Below are 13,164 nucleotides of genomic sequence, written 5' to 3'. Positions count from 1 at the left end.
TAAATCTCTAAACTTGGCTTTTTAATATCCAGAAGAAACCCCAACAGCAGCTCTCATCATGACAATTGGGTTCTTAGTCATAAGAATGCTAAAATTTTTACTCACACAGAGCATCAGTGCTTTTCTCCAGTGATATTTACCTACACCAAATCCCAGCAAAAACACGATATAGACAACTAAAAATTTTATCACATCTTGCAGGATGACCTAAAATTTAAATTAAATATTTATCAGAAATTAAAATTGAGAACTAGTTTTATGCTTATGACTTCTGCAGGGATATGTATTAATGTGTGGTACATGTATATGTAATATACATATACGTATATACCTATGTATGTATATGCATATATAGGTGTGGTGCACACTAGAGTGTCAGATTGCTTTCTTTAAGCAAACTGGTTGTAGCCTCAGTGAGAAACCCAGAGAAGATTTAGGTCTGACTCTTTATCTCATGACTGAGAGCCTGGTGTGTTGTGTCCTCCCAGGGGTGACTAACTCTGTACAATGTCGGCGTTACAGCATGTGATGCAATTAAATAGCAGAACTACATTAGCTGAAAAACCACGAGTTACTTACATATTTACTATAATAAAATGTTAACTTTAATTTAATATAATAAAATGTTAACTTTAAGGTATAAACTAGTTTCTGCTGAAATAATACGTATAAACTGAAGAAATTTCAATATGAACTATAAAATACACCTTAATTGCTGAATATGCTTGATTGGGACTGTATCATAATAATCATCGTAATAATAACAAGCATCATAACAAGGCAGGTAAAACAAAACAAAACAAACTTGCCTTTTGAATCATAACACTGTAAATGCCCATGGACTGGAAACCTCTGGTGAAATAGAGCATGTTAGCCCATCCTAGGGCCATTGCCAAAACAAGACACACGAGGTGTTCTTTGTAGGAAAACAAGTACAAAAAGACAGAGAAGATCACAAGCAAAGCTTGTATAAAACTGTTAAAAAACAAACACATGTATGTAAAAGGGAAATTACTAGCACAAAACCAACATCATCATGGAAAAATACGAAAACAAGATGACTTTGCTTCTTATGCTTCAATTCTGATTTCATACTGCATTGTGTTCTCCCCCATGAACATTACCATTGTAGCTGAACAATAATATAGATGGGTACAGGTAGTATAAGGACATTAACATATTAGGATTATATTTATTAAAGTTTACTTTAAGTGAACTATTCTCCCCAAAATAACTGGTCAGTGCAGATTTTGCTGACAAAGACATTAAGAATTCTTAATAGTATCTTTGAAGCCATTTAATTCAAGCTTGAGCTTAATGAGTCGTTAGAACCATTACAGATTTTCCATTAACAAGGAAGACACTAGTAGAAGACGTGATGTGCTGTGATAGTGTGTAGACCAGATTCTTGGCAGCACAAGATTGGTATCAGTGCGGTTGTAGGAGGAGGAAGAAAGGTAGAGTTAAGTCACCTCTGTCTTTATTGATCCTACAGTCATGCTAGAAATGAGAGGGAATCATCTGTGCTTTATCTAGGCCAGCTGATGGGATACTCTCATCAGCCAGCTGAACCAGCTTTATGCTGTTTTTCCTTCCTGAAGGACTTGAGAAACTATATCTGGTTTATTGACCAGGTTTCTTAAACACATTTCTCTATATACAGCTCTAAAGAGCTACGGCATCAGGAGAAGGTAAAGACAGGGCTGTGCTTTGGAAAAAATCCGGTGTGTGCACATAAGCCCCCAGTATCGTTACCAACCCGCACAACCATCAGTGTGCGTTACAGAAAAGCTGCGTGTAAGATTATGTCCATCCCTCTGAAACCTGATAACCTAGAGAAAAACTGAGCATCTGCTACAGGAGTACATTTCTCTGCGGCCATGAGATAGATAAACATTTTATATATAGCATAAAATACATGCGTGACAGACTTACAATGCAAAGTGGAACCAGGCGTCAGAGAGAATTGACTGCAGGTCTGAGGGCCTAAGCAGAAAGATGGCTACACTCTAGGTAGATGGATACATAAAATACAGAAATGGTAGTAAGAGAAAGCAGGTCTCAAAGTTGATTTTTCAAACTAATTTCATTGAAGTTCATCATCTAAAAAAAAAAAAATCAGTCTACTGATAAGACAACTTCCAGAATTAATCTTTTTATAGGGCTGCAACTTCAAAGTTTAAATTTCTGGCATAATTTAACAGTTAGTTACTGTTTTACATTAATACTTAGAGTATATGGTAAAAATTATACCCTGGGTTTTTCCCCCATTGCAACTTCTAATTCAACAGTGTCCTTAAAGCCAGTAATTTGACAACATCGATGTTATACAAATATAAAATCTGTTTTGAGAATCTGAAAGGAAAAAACCCTGATATTTGCTTCCCAGAGCAATACAGTAATATTCAAATATATATTCCTGGTCATCCTGAATAAGCGATGTATCGTACCAAAGACTTTTAGACATTACACATATAAAGATATTCCAAACATATTTCCAAGATCATCATCAGTGTATTCATAGATCCTGAGAAGTTCTTTCCTATTTTGTTATGCAGTTGTTATTAAAGTCTTACCTCTTTTATGGCTAAAAATATTGCTCCTAACATAACCATCACCTGTCCCAGTAACTGCAGCCATCCCACACCACGTGTTAGAGCTAGTGGATAAGGTGGAGCCTGTAAGAGAGGTGCAAAATGAAAGACTCAGTTCCACCCCTGAAGGGTAAAAGGCAAAGTAACAGGAAGCCTCATGTACATAACTCTCTGGGCACCATATTTCTTCCCTTTCACTGAGAGTTTTCTTCATGGTGAATTTACAGAATCAGCCCCGTGTGTATATTTGAAGTGCCAGAAGTATCTTTCTTAAAAGAAAAACAAAAAACTCCTCCCCACACTCTTAGAAATTTAACTACCTGTCTTTGTCTCATGCATTTGTATTCTGGGTCCCTTCCACAAAACGCAGACCTCCTGTATTCCTGCTGCTCTTCCTTCCAGGTACAAAGACCTGATGCGGGAGGACCTGGTCTCACTACAGCCAGACATTCTGATATCTGTTTTTAGTTTAGCATTTTAAATACAATTCAGGGAATACTCTTGCATTTTAAAGCAGTAAAATTTGCTGAGATTAAGTTGCTCTACTCACTTCTTTTTCATTAGGCCTGTGGTAGGAAACTAATGTTAGTGTTATGTTGTATAGGAAATAAAAACAACATGACATAAAAAACATGTGTCGTGCAAACTTCTTCCATTTCATTCGCAGGAGTGAGTTCAGAGGCTCCAAAGTCAGCATTTCGTGACGATTCTGTAGGGAAAAAAAACCAATTATATTTGAACTCGCCACCTCTAAGGAAACTGAGATCATTTCAGGCATGTATTTTCTGCATTTCATACAGTATCTTTCCTTGCTGATCTAGAAATACATCTATGCTCAGACCCTGACACATGATATATGTCAGACCCTCACGAGACAAGATACGATGGGACAACTCTGACTCATGCTGGGACAACCTGCCATACTCTGGTAAGTTTTGACTGAGCCAAAATGGTAAGTGAACTTCTGGTCTTGCTTCCTGCAGAAGTTTGATGGCAGTATTTGAATTTAGCAAATGTAAAATTCTGGCTTTGGAAAGCTAACGTTCTGTGATAAAGAACATTCCTTCCTAAATGCCTAAAATACATACCTGCTAAGGAAAGTTTATAACTTTAGGCAGAGTATTCTCGTAAAGAATTTCCGTTTGCTTGCCCTGTTCTAATGCACTATCTTAGGCTGCTGCTACTGGCCACTGCACAGAGACAGGACACTAGCTTTGGTCTGACCACCTGGGCCATATTTATGGTCCTATGCAAGGCAAATTAACTCTTCAAATGTAGAAAAAACAGTCCCAAAATGCCTAGCCAGTGTTTCAGGAGCTGAATTCACTGACAGTTGACAATCTACAGACGTAAAAAAGTCATCTTGCTCCTGATACAAAACTGAGAACCAAAAATTACCATTTACAAGTAATTCAGTCAAATGTATAGGCTAACACATCTGAAATGAGTGCCCTGCTACAAAATCTATATATTTTAGAAAAAGTTAACTTACACCAATATTTGTATTGTAGACAATAATTTCCAGTACTGAATTGTCTGCGGTGGTATCTAGTTCTGTCAGGTCATAAAGAGAAGATTGAACAGGACCATAAGCCCAGTCTGTGAATTTTCTTGACAGGCTCCTATTAGGCTTATCTCTTATCTCTCTGCTCAGGATGTATTTCAGAATCTAAAACATTAACAGAATCATTTGTAAGCAGATGCGTTCTTCATGGGAAAGGGGAAGCACACATACACGCTTGACAAAACCCCTACCTTTTAACAATCACATTTTCTACAGTAGTGCAATTCAATGTATTTGTAATTCTGTTACTCAGTAAGCGGTGTGAGAGATCACAGACCTCTAGGAAATAAATACAATATTTTTAATGCCTCTGCATTTTCTGTCAGAGACATTTTTCTAAAGGATGAAAGCAGAATTTTCCATACGTTCACATTTACATCTTCCTTTAACTTACGGAATTACTTTCTAAATTATCCCATTGTCAGTTCTTTACTACAATACAGTTGTATTGTAGTATCTACGTGACAGCCAAATTCTACAGCAGCATAACAGAGCAGTTCTGAGACTTTTCTGAAATAATTCAAAGACTGGATATTGTATAAATGCAGCATTGTAATAAATGCAGAATTTCTGAGTTTCTGTACAACAGAAGGGTTTGCAAGGCTGTTTTCAAACAGCATGGGTATTTCATACAGAGAGGGGTTGTTAGAGGGAAACCATGGAGGGTAGAAGCAACATTGCAATAGAAATATTTGCTTGTATTTTGAACAAGATTAGCTCACCAAATACTACTGATACACAGTACCGCATAACCAGCGTGGAAAACTACATGTCAGAGCACTAACATCTAAGTACGTAGTTGGCCTTGACTCTTTCTCCATACTTAATTTCTCTTAAGTGCTACTGAAACAATACCCACCTCCAGTTTCCCAGTTTTTGCTGCTAATTGCAGTGGTGTCAAACCCTCCTTATTCTTTGTTTTTTCCAAATTTCTGTCTTTACTTTTCAACAAAATCATATCATACATTCTGATTACAAAGTCATTCTGGGTTTTAAAGTCCTCTGCCACAGTGACTAATGCATGGAGGATATTGTTTCCTCTGGAATCTTGAGAAGTAATATTAGTCCTGGTATTGTCCATTAACAGTTGAATTATGTCTGGTTGATTGGTACATGCAGCTAATGCCAGTGCAGTTTCACCTACAAAACGATAAAATAAACCATGAACACATTACATTACAAGCATTCAAATCATATTATAAGAAAAGTGACTGTGTTAAGCATCTTAATATATGAAGCGCATTTACATATTGGTTGCATTGAATTTCACTCTTGTTTTATAATAGCTTAATTTGCATGAAAATATCATTTGGAGAAAATCTTCAGAATCAGATTTGTTACATTTTGTTTGCCATTCCACATCTACAATTTTTTTGGTAAACGTTTTACAGTTATTTCTGAGTGTCTATAATACATTGCACTCTGGCAAGTTACTTTTACAAAAGGTACTAAGTCATTTTTGTATCTTGTGATGTGAGTTTTCTGATGTAGGTTTAGCTACAGAAATGAGTCACACTTGCCTGCCTTCCATACTGTCTTAATTGTTTGGGTATTCCTTCCTAACTCTTCCAGAGAGATTGCGTTTCCACTTACCAAAGTAAAAGCCTTCATGCTTATGTTTGGGATTAAAGAAAATACCCTGGGCATGAGCATTGACATCAGCTCCTTTTTCTATAAGGCTCTGAGTTATTTCATATTGTCTCCTTTCAATGGCAATATTCAGAGCTGTCTGGCCTGAAACAACAGACACAGGTATTTAGCATCGAATCTCTTAAGCACATGAGAGAACACTAATGACATTTCACAATGGATGGCACCAGTGATCACGAATAAAAGTTGTTTTAGGAATTTAAACCATCATTAGAGTGTTTGAAGAAAATGTTACTTTCATGGATGGTATATTTAACCATATACCTGAAATTGGTATCAGATGGCAATACCTTTATATGCCTCTTCCGTGTACGCTGCATTGATAAATCTCTCCAAAATACCATTTTCTTCTGCAAAGGATAGTAGCGCGTTCACGATCTCTTTTGTGTTTTCGTTGATGTTCAGCAGAGCTTTCATCAGACAAGTTTTGCCGGTATCCACAGCTGTGAATTTTTTCATCAGATAATCTACAAGAGTGAATCATTATTTATTCAAGCGGATGGAAAATCATTCTAATTTTTGTTTATTAGGGGTGGAACCTAAGGGATATATATGAACATAAATTATTTGCCAAAGATTTACTCCATCCTATTCACTTTGTATTTGAGCTATGTATACACTGTGAGACGATGCAGTCGGAGATGTGGTACTAATTGATAAGGTAGCCAACGCACACAGTTTCTCTTTCGGACATCCCACTGCCATGGCAACTCCAGACAGACCCAGAACCCTTCCCTAACTTCCCTGCCTGTTCTACCTTGCTGCACCCATCACAAGCCCTGTCTATACTGCCATTTGACTGCAGTTTGAAGAGAGGTCAGCTTTGAGTCTCATGCTGCAGAAGGCTAGCTTAGGTATAGCTATGGGAACACAGCGCATATAGACCCTCTGCGTGTCATAGGTGGGAGACAAATACTCCCCAGAGTTGTCTCGGAGGCAGCACGAGGTGGCTGATGGAATACCTTAAGCTTTCATTTAGAAGTAGGAAATGTGACATACAGTACATTGCAAACAAGTGACTGCAAATTCACAGGCAAGTAGCTGTTGCACAGAGATATTTCCCAGTTTTGGACTACACACATGCTGCCAGAAGAGGAAACAATCTTCCTTCAGGTAACTCCGCAGCTTACCTGGCACAGTCATGTTTGTACAAGCGTTTGACCGTTCCTTCAGCTCTGCGAGCAGACATTGCAATTCTTCTATATTCCCCTCAGATACCGCCCAAAATATGTATTTTTTCAACTTCTTCCGAGCACTGGTCTGCTCAGGTCCTTGTGATATGTTAGCACTGAATTATAAGAAATAATAATGAAATCACTGATTCAGTGTACTGTGTTTGATTTTCTACATAAAAAGAAATACAACTACTTGCCCAGACTACATATGCCTGTCCTGCTTCCGTATACATCAGCATGGATCTTAAAATATTTCTGCAGATTGCTTATTTGCAGATAAGCGGCTGTTGGTAGGGTTTTTATAATAAAAATGTACATTTTCCAAGTGATTTTGTTTTGCATTTTCCCCAGTTTATCCATTCTTCTAGAACTAAGGCTAAGAAATACGTCTCTAATCTGTCCACAACTCACTGGCTTTGGTGCCTGAAGTTCCCTGATGCTGCACTCCAGCCGCACCCATTCCGTTCAGAGCAGAAGATAATTTTTAACCTCACGTCTTCTTAAACAACTTTCCTGATCATACATTATTCTGGAATATGAATGATTTAATATCCTTCCCCCGCATCCCATGGTCAGAAATACTCCTAGCTCGTGCCTAGTTGTGCGTGGTGTTTAGGTCCTGTGTTGTCATCTAGGAAACACACGTTATACATGAAGAATCCTCACACTAAATATGAGATTTGAGAAAAGCAGAGGTTAGAGGTTTTCTATTTCAAAACTTAATTATTGAAGAATCAGAAATGCACATACACATATGAACTTATTCCTAAAACAGGTAATATCTACCCTATCATAGACTTAACTCATCAGAAATGTACTAAGAAATAGTTCACGTCTCCACTCACCAACAACTGTCTACATTAGGGCTATACTCAGTCGCGTCATCCTGAAGAGACTGTGGGGAATCCATATCTTCCCCATTTCCAGATGCACTACAGAAAACAGAAAGGCATAAGCACTAAGTCAGGAAGGTACTGGAAGACATTTTAGCAAATTGCATGAGGAATCAGTCAATACTAGGAAGCAGTACCTACAGTAGAGCTGAAATTAGTCTGATCTGACATTGTGCTTTTTAATTCTATCATTTTACCTCCCCCGTGAATTTTAAAGTGAGTGGCAAAAATGAAGACACCCACAGGATTTTATTATATTTAGAAAATCATTAGGAAAGCAACCTGTTTTGTGCTTTACTACGTTATATTTCCTTACAGATCCTGAAACTGTGGGAAGTTTTGGGTTTTTTTTCCCATGCTCATTGCTTTTTATGCATCATCGTGAATGCTTGAAGCTTACATTCTCTTCCTTTTCACATGCTTAATTTGTCATCTGCCACAAAACAAGTGCTAAATCAGTAACCGTACATGGGTTGCAAGCACACAATGAAAGTAATTTACCTCAGGATTTACTACACGGTACACTGTAGGCAACTCCAGAGCATTTTGCAGCTGACTTGAATGGAAGCTTCAGCTAAAAGAAACTGAGGGCTGGGCACTAACTACATATTTAGGTAATCAATTTAAAGGATTTAAATGGCATGGCTATTTTGTAATCGCTGTACATCATTTCCAGACATTTCTAAAAGCAGATCTGACTTAAAAATGAATTTATTATAATTTTCCTTACTTGTATTTTTGTTTTCTATAAGGTTCAGATTTTATGAACTACCTCAGGTTAATAACTTAGGGAGCCTGAACTATTAGTTATTGACAAAACAGATGTATGGACAGTAATGCAAGGATTCAGCATTGCTCTGCAGATATTCCCTTCCTTTTGAAATACAGCTGGTAGCTCAGAGTCCATTCTTATTCAGTCCATGACTTATCTGCAGAAAACTGTGAGGAATCTGGTGACAAAGCGTATGTGTGTCTTGTGCAAGTCTGCCCCTGAAGGAGGGGGAGAAATTTGGATACCTCTTCCTCTGAAACCAAAATAAGACCGTCAGCTAATTCCAAAAAGCTGACCAGACGTCCATCAGACACAAAAATATTTGGCCGGTTTGGGCTTATGCTAGATTTGATGCATATTTCCCTTATCCATAATTATTGCCTATTAGCACCCCACAAACTTTTAAAAATTAAGTGCATTCTTCCCAGTCATAATTTTTCTCTATTCATTCAGCATAAATAACTGCCTTGAAATATTTCAGACTCAGCATCTTCGTGTTGTTTGATTGTTAATGGGCAACAGAGGGAGGATGTCAGCACATAGCTGGGAAAAGGGCTTGCTAAATCAAGCTGTGGTCCTCACGCCATAGAAAATACAAACGGGTGCATGGAGTTTGTCTTAACGTATCATAAATAAGAAGCTATGATTAAAAAAATAAGACAGTAGTGATTTTAAATTTATTCACATCTGAGGCCTGATTTATTCAGTGTAATGACAGCAGTAAATAAACTCAAAGATAAGTCATCTAGCAACAACTGACCTCCAATGGAGTTCTGTCTTTGAAGTGACCAATAGCTAGGAAAAGCCACGTGAAATTTTAGCTCTGAAGTCTAAAGAGAAATAAGGAGTAGCTGCTGAAAAGAAAATAGATATATTTGCAGTATGACCATTGCATATGCATCTATAACTTACCATGGACGAATATTTGAATCCATTGGTTTTGAAAACACAGGGGGAGACGTGTTATTTGGAGTTGCATTGCTTTCAAACCCATCAATCTCCAGAAAAAAGTGTGAACTGTTGAACACAGCGCATTTAAAAAATATTAGTAAAAAAAGCAAGCTCAACCATAAACTAAACAAAGCACTACATGTTGGTTGGACTTGATGATCTTAAGGGTCTTTTCCAACCTTAACGACTCTATGATTCTATGTATGTGCCTAGGACAGGGTTGACAATTTATATTTTCTGGCATTATACCTAAGAGGTCGCTGGAACAGAGGCTTGTATGCTTTCCCCTGAGGGGATCCCAACCTCCAACACTGTGCCCAGCACTATCATGTTGTCAGATGGTCAAAAGATCCCTGGATATTTTTAGGATACATGGCATCAGATCCTGACATGTCTAAGGAGCTATGCCAGCAGCCTAAAAGCAGCCTTGCATCCAACCTCTGTGCAAGCAGCTAAATGCAACACCAGACGTTTATTGAACAGCCATACATGTATGCATTCACACACACACACATATGCTTTTTAATCGACTGCATTCTAGTCCCCATTTCTCCAGCCAGGAGCCATCAGAATGAATCATTTCAAACCCATCAGCAGCGATAATCATCAAATCCGAAAGTTTGAAAGGTCACATGTTAAATGACATCAGGCATTTCTACCATCCAGTACTGAATGTGTAACCCTGCCAATCAGTGCATGACATTTAACTATTTCTTTTCCCTATTTATAGGAGAGATATTATCTCTCTACATAGGAGAAGGATAGGAAGATTTCACCCTTTAAAATCCTGCAGAGTTGGGAGGCAAAAATCAATGGCTTGGTATTACGCAATCTCATTAAAACATTGCTACATTTCACCAAAGACAGGATTTTGTAGTGGATGTAGCGACTTCCACATTGTTCATTGTTCAGAAACTGTCTTACATGTCTAAAACGATCCAGTAGTCACCTGGAAAATGTTTCCAATTCACCTAATATTTATGGTTTATTCCAGAGGATATTCATTCTTTCTTTTGACAGCATCTCCCTAAAGAATCCTGTTGAATTAAAGTACACATACTGATGCTAAAATGCAGTATATTATTAGGACACTACTGAACAACCTGTTGATATCTGCTAAAAATAGCATGATGTAATGGCCCAGGTTCATCTCATTTCGCAACGGCGTGGTGATCCAAGTGTTATTTCTCTGTATGTGGTTGTTTAAACATATATGACCTTTTAACATTTGAGATGTGCCTCTGAATGTATTCTAAGCAGGCAGCAAGTAGAATGCCACTTCTGGTTAGCAGGACAGCGTCCCTGAAACTACTTAAGCAAGGGATGCTTTTCAGAGTACAGGAAAAACCGAGACAGAAACAGGACCACTGCCATCACTTCTGCCACACTCACCAGATTCACAGCTGCTGTAAATCACTGTTGTTTTGCTGGGGTCTGGACTTGTCAGAGATGAAGGAGTACAAAAATAATGGGTTCATACAGCTCTTTTGCACTGACCATGATGTGCAGGAGCTGTCCCAACAGGCATACAGCTGTTGGAGGTCACAGTGGACCTCCAGAAAGGCAGAAGTGCCACTCTAGGCTTTGCTGGACCCTATCACCTGCCCTTGGCTCAGCAACAGTGTGTACATGCTGAAGATTTTGCCATCCAATAGATGTACAGCAGATATGAAGTGGGCCCTATTTTGGAGGCTGACACACCTAACTTATCCTGGCAGGTGTGTTATCTGGGGATACCGCAGAGGAAAGACAAACCCAAACACACAGAAAAACCCCCCAAAAGCCACCATGCAAGGCAGGTGGATAATTGCCAACAAATACCCAAGTGCATACGTGGCCATGGTGCACACTAGCAACACTGCCCACAAGCGTGATCAGTCTCTGACAGCGTTGGCAGCACTCCACCCAACCTGCCTGTTGGTTTTCCTGTACTTAATTATACACTTTTAGTCCACTCAAATACCAGGACCTACAAGAAGGGGAAGTCCTTGTCTTTTCAGAAAGTGAATATCGCCAGTGCATTTTGTCAAGTGAGAAATGTCACCCACGGAGGTGCACTGGCTGCTTAGTGGCACAGTAGAAGGAAGCATTTTGAAGCAACAGAATTACGGCAGCATAGAAACATATAATTAATAGAACACGTTAAACTTCTGCATTAAAGTTCACATGATCTTCAGTCCTTATATTACAGGAATGTTGTTGGTCACACCCTGAGCTCTTGGTTGAGAGGTGGGAAAAACCCCAAGGTTACTGTTACTGATACCAAAAACTGAATGAGAGATATAAGCTTAAGTAACTGAGGGGTAGTGTTTGCCAGTATTTGTTATAACTACCCAATCTTCCACGAAGTTGCTCCTCTTTGAAGTACTACATGTACTGTGAGCTGTTCAGACATCTCCTCTCCCCTTTATGCAACCAAAGAGATTCTCTTTCTGAATTTAATGACAGAAGGACAATTTGGGCCACCCAGGCAGTGGGTCTCAAATAACTAATGACACCATTTCTGTGGAAAGTGATTCCTCTGATTATTAAGAATTATAAATGCCAGAAAAGTGGCAATTGCCTAGGCCTTCAGAGTTTCAAACACTGCCGTAATAGCTAGCAATTAGCCACAGAGTGAAAAGTTTATGAATGAAAATTCATCCTTGCTCTACAGTAACTCAGTTGACTTCAATAGCATAGTATCAGGGATGAGCTACTGCCTATATTTCCCCATTCATAATAAATCCAAACCCTTAATCCTTGCATTAATTCTCTAGCATAAATTATGAATGAAAGTGAATATTTTATAAAATAAAATAATAAAGAAGTCTTGTTAATCAGAATAATGAAAAATAGAGTGAATTCAGATTTCTGTTTGTGATGGGATTTTTCAAACCTCCTGCTCTCCCGGCCTTCATTTTTTAATTCACTTCTGGCTCTCCATAACCTGTCACGTTCCCATGTGAGGCTAAGTTTGAAAGGCTCCCTTTCTTCAGGCCAGCATCTCACATAAAACCCGGTGTACCCTGCCACGTGATCTCTTTAAAAAGATCACTCTACCTTCGCCTGCTGAAACACTGACCATCATCAGACCACGTTCTTGTGAGCTTATATGGGCGTATAGAGTGGATGCAGAAACCCCGGCTGACAGGAGGCACAAACTTAAATGACTGGTGCATGAGCCTGATGTCTCTAGGGTGGGGGTTAGTATCTGACCGTTCGGGTAAGCATGTCACATGCCTACCTAACCAGGATACTGTTCCGCTTCCAAACAGCATAAGCATATTTTCTTTGAAGGCACCTTGTGTTCATCAGGTCTCTCTTTCATATATGCAGTGTGAACAAAGGTGTTAGCAATACTTCAGTGCAAATATCTACCCGAAGAGATAAAACAGGGAGTTTTAGTGTTTTAGACTGAGGTAAAGTCCTACCTTTTCTTGGTGGGGGTGCTTTCAGTCGGCTTTTTCTCTTGCTGGTTTGAAGGGGGAATACCAGACGGATTTGTTTTCTTGCCCATTAGTGGAATAATTTCGTTGTTATCTTTAATCATGTTTCTGCAGTAGGTGGATTCACAGTTACTTAA

At 38.7% G+C, this 13,164-nt stretch overlaps 1 protein-coding gene across 1 annotated transcript in view; it reads right to left on the bottom strand.

Annotated features, from left to right (window-relative positions):
* The window catches only part of TRPV3 (transient receptor potential cation channel subfamily V member 3), an 18,439-nt gene extending 5,275 nt beyond the window's left edge, over nt 1-13,164 (bottom strand). The window contains exons 1-13 of the mRNA XM_075113500.1: nt 13,013-13,164; nt 9,561-9,665; nt 7,829-7,915; nt 6,939-7,096; nt 6,099-6,275; nt 5,752-5,892; nt 5,018-5,298; nt 4,087-4,263; nt 3,145-3,303; nt 2,577-2,678; nt 1,936-2,009; nt 810-975; nt 141-207 (exon numbers count right to left, since the gene is read on the bottom strand). Of these exons, the coding sequence (XP_074969601.1) occupies nt 141-207; nt 810-975; nt 1,936-2,009; nt 2,577-2,678; nt 3,145-3,303; nt 4,087-4,263; nt 5,018-5,298; nt 5,752-5,892; nt 6,099-6,275; nt 6,939-7,096; nt 7,829-7,915; nt 9,561-9,665; nt 13,013-13,131 (1,813 nt within the window). The 5' untranslated portion in view covers nt 13,132-13,164. The remainder of the gene's footprint in view (nt 1-140; nt 208-809; nt 976-1,935; nt 2,010-2,576; nt 2,679-3,144; nt 3,304-4,086; nt 4,264-5,017; nt 5,299-5,751; nt 5,893-6,098; nt 6,276-6,938; nt 7,097-7,828; nt 7,916-9,560; nt 9,666-13,012) is intronic.

The sequence above is a fragment of the Phalacrocorax aristotelis genome, chromosome 18, assembly GCF_949628215.1.
Source record: "Phalacrocorax aristotelis chromosome 18, bGulAri2.1, whole genome shotgun sequence".
NCBI classification, from domain to species: Eukaryota; Metazoa; Chordata; class Aves; order Suliformes; family Phalacrocoracidae; genus Phalacrocorax; species Phalacrocorax aristotelis.
This window is presented reverse-complemented; position numbering and strand designations above follow the sequence as displayed.